The sequence below is a fragment of the Oncorhynchus mykiss genome, chromosome 1, assembly GCF_013265735.2.
Source record: "Oncorhynchus mykiss isolate Arlee chromosome 1, USDA_OmykA_1.1, whole genome shotgun sequence".
Lineage (NCBI taxonomy): Eukaryota > Metazoa > Chordata > Actinopteri > Salmoniformes > Salmonidae > Oncorhynchus > Oncorhynchus mykiss.
The window spans coordinates 43,819,042-43,832,870 of NC_048565.1; the positions used below are offsets into that span (position 1 = coordinate 43,819,042).

Genomic DNA, 13,829 nt, shown 5'->3' on the forward strand with positions numbered 1-13,829 from the left:
GATCTACTAATTTGCTGGATGCAGAGTTCAACAGAGTTAAAGTGAAGGTCAAGCAAATCATAGAGAAAGCAGACTGTATTGCAATTATCTCTGATGGGTGGTCGAATGTTTGTGGGCAAGGAATAATTAACTACATCATCTCCACCCCTCAACCAGTATTCTACAAGAGCACAGACACAAGGGACAGACACACCGGTCTCTACATTGCAGATGACCTATAGGCAGTGCCAGGTCGCAGTTGTTAATGAGAACCTGTTCTCAACTGGCCTACCTGGTTAAATAAAGGTCAACAAAATGTAAAATATTACCTAGGACCACAGAATGTATTTTCACTGGTGACAGACAATGCTGCAAACATGAAGGCTGCTTGTTCTAAATTGGAGATCCTACCCTCCCTAAATTGGAGACCCATTGGCTGTGCTGCTCATGCATTGAATCTGCTCCTTAAGGACTTCATGGCACTGAAAACAATGAATACACTCTACAAGAGAGCCATGGAAATGGTTAGGTATGTGAAGGGTAATCAAGTTATAGCAGCAATCTACCTCACCAAGCAAAGTGAGAAGAATAAGAGCACCACATTGAAGCTGCCCCAGCAACACCTGTTGGGGTGGTGTCATCGTGGTCATCGTGTTTGACAGTCTTCTGGAGGGGAAGGAGTCTCTCCAAGAAATGGCCACATCACAGTCTGCTGATATGGACAGTCCCATCATGAGGATCCTCCTGGATGATGTATTTTGGGAGAGAGTGGTAAGCAGCCAGAAACTCTTGAAACCTATAGCAGTAGCCATTGCACGGATTGAGGGAGACAGTGCCATCCTATCTGATGTTCAGACTCTGCTTGCAGATGTAAGAAAATAAATCCGTACTGCCCTGCCCACTTCACTGTTGCTCCAAGCAGAGGAAACCGCAGTTCTGAAATACATCAAAAAGCGTTAAGACTTCTGCCTGAAGCACATACACACCGCAGTGCACATGTTGGACCCCAAGTACGCTGGCAAGAGCATCCTGTCTGGTGCAGAGATCAACAAGGCCTATGGTGTCTACACTACCGTGTCTCGCCACCTTGGCCTGGATGAGGGTAAGGTTCTTGGCAGTCTGGAAAAGTTCAAATCCAAGCAAGGGCTTTGGGGTGGAGATGCAATATGGCAGTCGTGCCAACATATCTCATCAGCCACCTGGTGGAAGGGACTTTGTGGATCTGAGGCTCTTTCCCCGGTTGCCTTCGTCATCCTCCAAATCCCACCAACATCAGTCGCCTCAGAGCGCAACTGGTTCTTGTTTTGGAACACACACACCAAAGCACGCAAAAGGCTGACCAATACAAGGGATAAAAAAATTGGTGGCCATCTGGGCAAATTTGAGGCTTTCCGAGCCTGACAATGAGCCATCCTCAACTAGGTTGGAAAGTGACTGTGAAGATGAGGGTTCAAAGTCTGATGTTCAAGAGGGGGACATTGAGGAGGTCCAGGGAGAAGACATGGAAGCCTGAGAGGAAGACAATCAAAGCTTTAGTTTCTAGACTATCATTTTACAGATGTATGTTGAAAATGTTTTTGGGAGTTGAGATAGATCATTTAGGATCATTCAATATTCCCTTTGTTTTGTTTTTCAGTGAAATCATCCCATGAGAAGAGTCAACTCATTTAATTAAAGTTCAAGTTCATAACTAAATATATTTTTTTATTTCTATTGGAAGGATTTCCCATATATTCCCGTTAATTCCCACGGAAAGTTTCCACCTCTGAATATTCCCCAAAATGTGCAACCCTTGTAAGGTGTTGGGACTGCTGTTAAGACAGCTTTATGTAGGCCCTAACAGTTTGTTAGTGCAATTTATGTATTGTTTAGTGTTGTATTGTGTTGTGTAGTGTCTTTGCTGACATGCATCCAAATTATATATTTTTTGTTTGCAACACCAAGATTGACATGCTAAAATCGCCACTACTTACAACCTCTGCTACAATAAGACCTATGACTCCAGAGAAGTGACATAATATATATATGCATATATCCCTAGTTGATTTTGGCTGCCAACATTAATTACTTTAAGCTACAAATGCAGTTGTAAAACACAATTATTTTCTGTAGTCTATCTTGAGTTTAGAAAATGGATCCCTGTTTATGGGTGTATGAAATGGCAGGCTACATTTGCGCAGTGATTGACATGTGGTTGTGCTTGTGCGGGGGTCACAAGTTGTATACCACTCCTTTTTGGGGATAGGGGGTCAAACAATTTGAAGACCACTGGGATAGCTGATAGTGGCAAAGAATTGGGTTGGAAAATGGTAACCTACAGTATTTCTTACAATCTTCTATTATGACTGGAATTGACTGGAATTGTGTTATTCCCGTTATGTGCCGCATTTATTCCACTTCAAAATAGTTTCGCAAAATACTATACTCATCAGGTTGTGCTGCTTTCCCCTCTTCTTGTAATAATTGCTCAATGAGTATGTGACCGCAGTTGCGGGAAAAAACATTATTTGGGTGCCTTTTTTTTTAGCTTGTGCATGGCCTGTCATGCAGTAGTGGAAATAACAGCATTGTTATACTGTATGAGACAACAGGAGAAACCATGGCTCTGGTCAAAATTAATGCACTATATGGGGCCAAAATGGTGCCACTTTAGATTTGTCCAACATGTCCTTGTAGCCCTACATACCTCATCACATACACATCCAGACAGCAGCATAAAAAGAGGGGCAAATAGTCCGAGTAGCCATATGATTGATATATTCATTCATATGATATCTGTTCAGGCATCGTATGGCTTGGGGGTAAAAACGGTTGAGAATACTTTTTGTCCTAGACTTGGCACTCTGGTACCGCTTGCCATGCGGTAGTAGAGAGAACAGTCTATGACTTGGGTGTCTGTGGTCCTTGACAATTTTTCGGCCCGGTTTTCTCAGGTACACTGCAGGCAGGAGGTGGGGCGACACGGTGTGCTAACTAACTAGCAAGCTAGCATACAGTGTCACTAACTAGCAAGTTAGTTATTTAGAACACAGTCTCGCTCCAGCCTCCCGCCTGCTGTACTAGTGGGAAACGGGGGCGACGGGTAGACTGTTCAATGAAGGAAACAATGGGATGCTCGAGGGTTGCAGGAACAAATTGCGGGCGCAGTAGTACACTATTGGGCTGCGATCACACAGTATTGGAGATGCGCCGACGTGTAATGACGTCACGGGAGAACGGATGGAAGCAATTTCGTGGACCACTTTGCCTCATAATAATCGAGAGATGGCGTCCTGTACCCAGTGAATAAGCAAAAATTATCTTAAAGAATTGACGAAGAGATACTCTAATGGCATTTATCATTAGGCTACGAAAACTGTTGAAGTAGGCTAATAATAACAATAATATTTCACTGATAGAAAGAGCATTTATTTTGGTGCTGTTCTGCGATAGCCTATTCCACCTGGTTTCCCCAGATTTAACAGGGGGTGGGTTCCGCGGCGTTTGTTTCAGCATCCTCCAGCCTCCGCCTCTGTGTAGGCTATCCAACGCGAGGACGGCGAAACTGGAGACAGGGAGAGAGGGCGATGGCTGCCGGTGGAGGATGCGGGGAGACTGTGGATCAGTACCGGGCGGAGGTCGAGCGGCTCACCCAGGAACTTGCGGATGCGAACAGAGAGAAGATCAGGGCGGCAGAATGCGGTCTTGTTGTGTTGGAAGAGAACCAGACTTTGAAGCAGCAGTATGCCGATTTGGAATCGGAGCAGGAGACGTTGAAGCAGGAGTTGGAACAATTACAAGAGGTAGGCTAGTATACAGTATGCTAGAGGATGCAGCCTTTCCCCAATCTATTCCAGATAAATTATATTATGTACAGCTCAATCACCAAACCTATTATTAGATCATATTAGGTTACACGAAATGGCAAGACAGGGCCCCTACAAGCATATTTACGTTTGGGTGAGCTTATTGCCATATGTTTTGTAAATTTATTTGACATGATCCACACATTATTTGTATGGAAAAGGTGTGTGTGTGTGTGGGTTCGTAGTCCACTTTTTGCATCTTACTTTGCATGAGCTCTGTCATTTATCTCTTGGTGAAGTACATATGTCCTGTGCAGTCATGGAGTAATGAATTATGTTAACTGCTGTCTGTGTCAGAGACTGAGGTGATTTCCCTATTCTCCCATCCTCTCAATGTGGGTGGCTCCTGTCCCTAAGTGCATTGGACACACACACACACACAAACTGCAGGCATTGTTTAAACTAGTCCCTTTCTAATGCAAATGTCACCCTTCACAAAGCAAATATGCAATGCATCACAGTAAAGTTAGCCGTTTAGTCATTGTTTGAGTGCATGGGGTCAGTTGTCATTCAGACTGTTTTGGTGGGACTGTAAAGATCTGCTCAAGAGATGAGGTATGTACAAGAGTAAATGAAGGAATGCTTTGGTAATTGGAGCTTCAGAGCTGCTGTCTACTATGGTTTGTGTGGTGGCTCACTTGCCTATTGATCCAAGTGTCACGTTAAGCATTTTCATGAAGAATCTGTGAAGTGTCTGGATAGGTCCCTGGATCCACTTCCACAACACTGCTGGGCCAGCTCTTTTTCTAAAATTTCATTTCTAAAGTAATTGTAACTGTAAAGAATATCATAAACTCCATAGGTATTGATTTTGTCTGCCCCCACTTGCTAGGGTTTGAAAAATGTATTCGGTCAAACATGCATAAAGCAAAAGGGAAGAGCAGATGCTGACAGAGCTCAAAGTTCAAGGTCATTATGGATGTGGAGAACCTATAGTGCTATTGGGAGCAGAGACAAGAGTCTAGAACGGTTGATGTGGGAAGGGAGATGGGCAAAAATGGCAGTTTGATATGGATTAAATTCCCTTTGCAAAGCAGCCCAGTTCTATATCAGATTTAAACCAGTGTCATCTTTTACATTACAGTGCATGGGTACCAACGACTTAGTCTTAGTTATCAAGATGTATTTTACTGTCCTGAATCTATAACCCGTTTAACTCTGCACTTAGCCCTGGGCTAAGAGAGCTCTTAGCATCAGCTTTTCAGAGACAGCCAATGACAGAGTTCCATTGTAACCTAATTTGAATATTCATTAAGCTTAGCACTGGGCGAAGAAAGTTTATATTTTACACATTGACAATCTAGTTTTAGAGGTTCCTAATTTTATATAATTGTGGAATTTCACACATTGGTTTAATGTATGTCATAATTATTTTTATTCCCCAAAGCCAGTACTATGAAACAAAGATAAACTATATAAAGAATGATAGTAAAAAGCTTTGGAGCACCTTAAATTACATTTTGGGCAAAAAGGCAAACTCAGCTCCATCATTCATTGAATTAGATGGCTCATTCATCATAAAACCCACTGATATTGCCAGCTACAAGATTAGGAAACTTAGGCATAACATGCCAGCAACAAACACCTAACCCACACATCCAAGTAAAGCTGACCAAATTATGAAAGACACGCCTTTTTGAATTCCATAAAGTGAGTGTGGAAGAGGTGAAAAAATTATTGTTGTCTAGTAACAATGACAAGCCACCTGGGTCTGACAACTTGGATCGAAAATGACTGAGGACGATATTGGCACTTCTATTTGCCATCTCTTTAATCTAAGTGTTTAAGAAATGTTTGGCCTCAGGCCTGGAGGGGAGCAAAGTTCATTCCGCTACTGTCATGCCCTGACCATAGTTTGCTTTGTATGTTTATATGTTTTGTTTGGTCAGGGTGTGATCTGACTGGGCATTCTATGTTGTATGTCTAGTTTGTCTGTTTCTTTGTTTGGCCTGATATGGTTCTCAATCAGAGGCAGGTGTTAGTCATTGTCTCTGATTGGGAACCATATTTCGGTAGCCTGTTTTGTCGTTGTGGGTCTATGTTATGTTGCTTGTTAGCACAGTGTTTCATTAGCGTCACGGTTGTCACTTTGTTGTTTTGTAGTGTTCAGTTTTTCCATTAAAATGACGAACACTTACCACGCCGCATCTTGGTCCGATCCTTACTCCTATTCAGACAAAGAGGAGGAAATCTCCCGTGACAGCTACCCATGAATTAAAAAGCACCCTTTACTGGCTCAAATAGTTGACCAACCAGCCTGTTAGCAAATGTTAGTAAACTTTTGGAAAAAATGGTGTTTGACCAGATACAATGCTATTTTACAGTAAATAAATTAACACTACTTTCACAAATGACTGATGATTGGCTGAGAGAAATTGATAATAAAAATATTGTTTGAGCTGTTTTGTTACTCTTCAGTGCGACTTTTGACATTATCGATCATAGTATGCTGCTGGAAATACGTATATGTTATGGCTATATCGTGGATCGAGACTTACCTGTCTAACAGAACACAGAGGGTGTTCTTTAATGGTTGCCTCCAACATAATCCAGGTAGAATCAGGCATCCCCTAGGGCAGCTGTCTAGGCCCCTTTACTTTTTTTCAATCTTTACTAATGACCTGCCACTGGCTCTGAGTAAATCCTGTGTGTCTATGTATACAGATGACTCAACACTTTACACGTCAGCTACTACAGCGTGTGAAATCACTGCAACACTAAACAAAGAGCTCAATGCGCACATTGCAGTTTCTCTAGAGATAAATCAGATCCAGCCTGAACTGTGCGATGTAGTAGGGAGTTGTAGTTTCCAACAGGCCAATATTCTACATAGTTTAGCGCATAAAACGTGGTAATTAACTACAGTGACTGATAGTTGTTATTTATTCAGCAGTCATAAAAGTATGCCTTATTTGCTTTGAAGAACTACAAAATATGGATTTTGTCAAACAGCATATGCAGCAGTTCTATAGAGATTAGAGAATGACTTTGAATGAAATAATGGCAACACTTTACTTGGCATCCAGTGTCATAACACTTTATGACACGGGCATAACCATGTCATATGTCATAACAGCTGACATAACTTGTCATAACTTGTCATATGGTCCTAACACTGTCATGACCCATATATTTATCCCTGTTGTGACATATATTGCGTTCTTGTATGGCTCGTTATGGCACCTACATAAGTGTCAAACCCCAGATTTATTCAAGTTAGTTTTTCCCTGACAAGTAGTTTCCTTTCTATTGAAAGTTTGTTTCTTAAATCCTTTGTTGTTGTTGTATTGAATTATTTCCAGTCATGTTTTTTTCATCATATTTAAAATAACTTGTAGAAAATACACTTTATGACACTGTCATGAAGCATTATTACCATCATAATCATAACAGTTTTCAGCTGTGCTAACATAACTGCAAAAGGGTTTTCTAATGATCAATTAGCCTTTTAACATGATAAACTTGGATTAGCTAACACAACGTATCATTGGAACACAGGAGTGATGGTTGCTAATAATGGGCCTCTGTAGATATTCCATAAAAAATCAGCTGTTTCCAGCTACAATAGTCATTTACAACATTGACAATGTCTACACTGTATTTATGATCAATTTGATGTTATTTTAATGGACCAAAAAATGTTTTCTAAGTGAGATTTCTAAGTGACCTTAAACTTTTGAACGGTAGTGTATATTATTTATGTAAAGATAAGATTAAATCAAGAATCGTCTGATGGGTGACAATATTAGCCTGTCACTTATTAATGATTTATTATCACTTGTGAATGATGTCCAGCATAAGAAACAATGCCTTTTTTTGCGTCTTTTTCAAATCATAGTCGCACACCTCATGTAGCCTAGCCCATAGGCCTATATGTTTTAATAAGGTTTGAATCACAACTAAATTGGCCAAATAACTTAAGCACAATAATCTGCTTTACAAGGGGTGTAGAGCCTAACTGGCATACATAAGCAGCGTGTGAATTTCACCATAAAAAAATGCATCTTTATAATAAAAGCATTACATGCATAATTGCATTTGCAGTCACTTTTGATAATGGTGTTTTCCATTAATGGAACATTTGCACTTATAGACTACTGCCCATGTGCGCATTGCTGCGCTTATGTGAAGAAATAGACCAATAGTTTATCAACATTTTAAGCTAAACGTTCTGATCTGTTGTGTCATTGTGTAAAAAAGTTTTTTTGATGCTAATAGATCCTAATATTTTAGGATCTATCGCATCCCACAACTATCCCAGACTATGTTTGGAATATTTATTTCTCTCACAAAATAGAATAATATGTCAACTTTTGTACTATGGGGGATAGTAGATTGACATAGACTAGTGCTTTTACTGTTCGTTAGGCCTACTCATCTTGTTGGCCGAGGTAAAGTAAATGTGGACAGTTCTTCCAATATCTATCGGAATTGAATAAGCGCGTCCCCGATCTGTCTGTGTTCACTTGTAGCCTGTGAGAAAGACTCGATGCAGCGCACATCACTCAGGGAGAAGGGCAGAATGGCCAAAAGTCATGGATTTTCTTTAGGGCGCATCACTGCCACACAAAGGGGATGCCGCTCTGAAATTCTAGACATTATCAAGTGCTTGTCAAATTGTGAATGAGTGACTGATGTAGTGTGTAAAGCCTGCGCAAAAAAAACAGAGCAGAGCTCATGCCTTTCAAGCGACGTTTTTCAAATCATCATTAGGAGTTGCATCATGCAGCCTTACAATGTATTAAAAATCGAAACATATAGACCAACATTTGGAGAACAACTAAAGGTCAGTATCAGTGGTGATGTGTGTGGAAGCCAGGAGATGCTAAATGTGTTTAATTTAATTAAAGGTCAATTGCTGTGAGACTGACAGTTATTTGCTTGACAATCACAGACTGATGGAATTTCGGTGACCGCCACAGCCCTAGTCATGACAGTGTCATGACCATATAATAACAGGTTGTGACAAGTTATGTCAACTGCTATGACATATTATGACATGGTTATGACCGTGTCATAACGTGTTATGACGCTGGGTGTCAAGTAAATTGTTACCGAAATGGTAAAGTCAACAAATCAAATAAATGTAATATACAGAACAACTGAAATATTTTATGAAGGTAATGTGAATAAATTATGGTTAATAAGTGATAAGCAGTAATGGGCAGTCACTACCATCGTGGGAATTTTATTCATTGTTTTATTCAGTGTTGTTACAGCATTCAACCCACATAATGGATAGTGCATTTCATGATTTAAAAAAATAATTGAACCGAACCAACCTCAAAAAGCATTAAATCGCTCAGCACTATAAATTATACATGCATCATGGTTACATTCGTGTGCATTTTTGGGTTGTACAGTATGTGTTCTGCTTTACTAGTTGGACATCAAAGGATGGCATGAATAGTGTTTTGCTTTGACTAACACTCCAATTGCAGAAGTATTATTTGGGCCTCCTGTTGAATTTCTAATTCATGCTTGTTATTCAGATTGAACTAATATTGAATTTCAAAGCATTTTTTGGGGAGTATACTGTCTGATGTTTGTACTATATGAGTGTGTTTGTGTTTATGCCACTCTTTCATCTGAGTGAAATAAAGAGACATACCAATGCCTAGCAGCTCTCCACCACAACTGACCTCAGTCTGTTATGGATCCTTTATCGAGTGATGATGTGTGGGATGACGAGGCAGAGCAACAGAGGAAGATGGAGAGAGAAAGAGAAAGAGAGAGAGAGAGAGAGAGGGAAGAATGATCCACAGTGATTAAATAGAGACATGGGAAGTAGTTCACCAGACACAGTGCTCCCTGACAACACTGTCTGATGTACACCAGCTCCATATCCTAAATCCTCACTGTGTAAGATAGCAATGCCCATTTTCAGCTGTACCCCTCTGCCTCCACTGCTACACTGCTTAATCTGAGTCATCCTCTGCTGTGCCTCTGCCCTGGCTAGGCTCCCACACACTATATCTCATTCTGTATCTAGACCTGTGTGGAACTCTGTTTTTCTGCCTACATGCTGACTGATAAATACCACTGGCATGTTGTCGAATTGTACTTTAATGCTATTCTTGAATGGCGTTTTACTACTTTTTCAGTATAGACTTTTAGTTTGTGCACATAGTTTCACATGGGCCTCTGTCCCTGCTGGTCCCTCCCTACCGTGTAGTAGTAGCAGCAGCAAGTGTTTTTTTGTAACCCTGCCTGGCTGTCTCAGAGTCTACGGTATAGCCTAACAGAGGACACATCAACACTGGAGGTGATATAACATCCCAGGAGGATAACCTGTGCTGTTTCCCTCCTCTCTCTCATGTCTTTCTATGAATATTAAACAGAGAAATGGAGCGCGTGGAGCCCGTCGTACCAATAATAACACTCTCACCTTCCTTTTCCTCTGAATTGTCTGTGCCTGTCCTTAACATGCAGGGAACTGCAAATGGAAATTGGAATTGTTTGCTGGATGGAGTGGCGAGCAGTTGCAATCCCACAGCTATTGTTTATCCTGATGGAATAGATCAACACTATTGGAATTGTACGTTACACATTCATTCTTCCTTCTTTATTTTACATTTTTATTTCCTTCGGAGAACAGTTGCGGTATAGTTTTGACCCTGACAAAGTTAATTTCCTGTTTGTCAGGGGCAGGTGTGGAGTCATTTTAATGAGGATGAGCCCGGATGAAAAAAGCAAAACTCACAGTGCATTAGGCTGGGTTTCTCCACTGTTGGTGTCTATAAAGCTCTGCTCCACACAGACTTAGTTCTTAACTGACTTGCCTAGTTAAATAAAGGTTACAGAAAACTGTGCTCTGGTCCATCCATTAACAAGAAGTAGATGTAAAGTCTGCTTATTGATTTAGACATGGAATAATGATTTGTGTGTGTTTTTGCATTTGTCTTTATGTGTCCATCATTGTTGATGTTTATTCTGACCCAAGCACGGTTGTGTAACAATAGCCAGTGTTGACTTAGCCTTGCGGTCCCTGCACACGTATGCACAGTGACCACAGCATTCTGGCCTGGTTGGGGGCCCTGGCCAGATTTGAGCTGTCCTGAGTTGGCAGGGCCTTAGCATGGAGGGGCCCCTATAGTGATGTGTCTGTCTCAGAGAGTAGGTCAGTCAGAGCAGAGGGCTCAGCCTCACCAGCCCCCACTGTGCTAGAGAGCTGCTGTTGCATTCCACACATTGACACATTCCTATGGACAACCAGCATGACTCAAGAGTGAACCCATACCTGGGGAATGACATCGGCTAACGTGATGTCGCTAATGACACGTCGGTAATGACGCGTTGGTTTTGACGTTATGGTAATGCCATAAAAACACTAATGAGTATGTCTTTGGGAAGACCAAACCAACACAGGGCTCATGTTGTGGAACCTTAAGTCTCAATGTCAGTAGCCTACTGTATATTTATGATTATAATTTAGATATATTTTAGTGCTCTCCACAGACATCTGCTTAATGGTTGTTGTTCTGTACTTGAAGGACAGCGCAGAAATAGGCTGTTTTACTATATGTGCTTGTTACACTCAAATCAGCCAGGAAGCCTCTAGCATTACTCTTATGGGTGACTCCCCAGTAACTATACAGTATATGGGTTGTAGGTTGTGGGTTGTCAATATTTTACCCACTGGCCAGTGTTTTAGTGACAGGCCCGTCTCCAGGGCTGCAGATGGATTCCTCTCCACAGTGATGGTGCCCATATTACTCTCCAGTTCTGTCTCCTTACTGCAGTCTCTGGGTAGAGGATCGACCTATCAGAGAGAACTAGTGGAGGGAAGAAAACATCATAACAGCAGCATATTATTAAGAGCTGTACAGCCAGGGATGTGTGCTCATGTGGATATGATTACTCCATCAGCAAGTCAACCGGGCCAAAAATCATCTGCAGATATACTTGATAGTACAGTAGAGCAGATCACATACACAGGCTTCAATTAAGAAATGCTTTTGAAACAGATTGTTAGGCATCGACGTGTAGTGTACAACCCACCTAGACATGGCCGCCTATTCCTAGACACTGTCACATGTAGGATGGAACCCATCGTTTTGTCTCTATGCTGTCTCACACGTTCAGGTCTGACGTGTGGCTGATGTCTGAGGAGCACAGCCCTAGCAGGTCACAATACAGTATGTTTTCAAGGCTTTAATAGTTGAGAAATGTCAGAGGTTCAATGTGCCACAACTCATTCCCGTCAAGGATTTGAAGAGCACACTGTTTTGCGAACGCAGTGTCTCAGAAGTCACCTTGTTTGCCATGCATACGGTCTAATATTTCAGAGGAGTGTACGATTCAATGATAAGAGTAAAACCCAACTTAAGATACATTTCTCCATAAAAGATTGCCAAGCATGGTCTTCCTTAGATAAGGAGTTACTGTAAATCTAAGGCTTCAATGGTAAGAACTGATATCTGAGGCAAAAATATGACTCCTTTTACTATTGTAGGGAGGAGAGATTTTTCTAGAATAGTTCAGTTGTGAAGCTGAGGAGCAGAATGCCATGTTAAACATGGATGATTCGTGGTTGCGCTTGGTGGTGGGCATAGTAACCATCTGTACATACTGTAGTTATGTTCTTAGACAGCCAGGCTCTCTGGGCCTGTAGTTTGAGTGTGTTGGAACTGCATGGTCCTTGACTGTGCCTTTCACAAAATGAATTATAGAGCCCATAGGAAGACCAGCTCAAAGTCACATTAGTTAGCAGGCTGGAGCTAGAGAACTTCAGAGAACAAGATATTTCTTCATAATTTACTGTGGACTTTTATAACCCCTTGTCTCCACTCAACTGTACAGTCTTCAAAATCTGGTTGATCAACATTGGTGAATCCAGATTGTTCGCTAAGTGAAGATCTGACTGAATGTGCTCTCAGTTTGAGAGTTCAAATGCAGGTTGTGGCAGGTGGATAGAGAATTGAAAAGTTAGTGAATGGGTGAAAAGAAAAAGAGTCCTGCATAATGGAGAAGTATACTTAACCCTACTTTGCTGTGCTGAATCTGCCTACTGCAGTTGAATAAGTGATTAAAAAGGAGTGGGGTAGAGGACAGCTTCCCCACTGTCCCAACAGAGGACATGTGGCAGTAAATGTGAGGATGTGGCAGCCTTTTCTGTGAGGAGAGAAAGGAGAGATGCATTACAGGCTTTATTACCCTGCTCTCCTCCTCCTTCCTGACATCAGCATGGGGGGAATTGATACATGAGGAGACCCCCTCCCCCCTGCTAAGTCTCTCACCTCTCCCCTGCAACTCCTTCCTTCCTTAGGTCAGTTGCCCCCCTGGAGAGAGGAAGGGGGAGAAATATGCATTTATTTTATACCTTAGATGCATTGTGTTGGGCTGCTTAATTAATGATGTGCAGTATGTGGCAGTGTTAATTTCAAACACCTATTTTTCAGTGGCAATTGACTAGACGATAACTGACTAAAATAGACCCAGAAAAAACTATAAGTTAACAAAAAATATTTTTCATTGCGGTTGACGAAAACGATACGTGACAACATTTTCTCTGTAACTAAGATCTGACTAGTCAAAGGTTTTTGGACATGTTGAGAGCTATTCAGTCATATTAGTTTGGTCCAATCAAAAGCATGCATGATATTAGCAGAATTGTAAGGCTTTCTCATTGCAGTGTTGCAATGCTGTTATTGATGTAAAATAAATGCCCAGGTCATTCACGAGTCACCTCTCTGCCCGTCAACCGTTTTCCATCAGGCAGCAACAAATACTGTATGTAAATAAGGCACACGCCATGGCTACTCTCCCAGTGGTAAAATCTCCCAGGAGAAAAAGGGCCGACGTTTGAAGCCACTATACTTATGTCGATTAAAACAAGAATGAATGTAACGTTTCCACTGGAGAAGTCAGCGTTTGCACCCACAAGTTGACGGGACAAAATGCTACCAATATATACACACACACACACACACACACACACACACACACACACACACACACACACACACAAACACAAACAAACAATCAGGTAATAACAGATTGATA

The 13,829-nt window shown here is 41.4% G+C and overlaps 1 protein-coding gene across 4 annotated transcripts in view; it reads left to right on the forward strand.

The window, feature by feature from the left end:
• Nucleotides 1–3,029: 3,029 nt before the first annotated feature.
• The window catches only part of bicd1a (bicaudal D homolog 1a), a 96,772-nt gene continuing 85,972 nt past the window's right edge, over nt 3,030–13,829 (forward strand). Inside the window, exon 1 of one of the 4 annotated variants that reach the window (XM_036977931.1) lies at nt 3,030–3,761. In XM_036977931.1, the coding sequence (XP_036833826.1) occupies nt 3,546–3,761 (216 nt within the window). In that variant the 5' untranslated portion in view covers nt 3,030–3,545. The remainder of the gene's footprint in view (nt 3,762–13,829) is intronic. The other 3 variants (XM_036977938.1, XM_036977956.1, XM_036977953.1) reach the window with 3 other exon arrangements.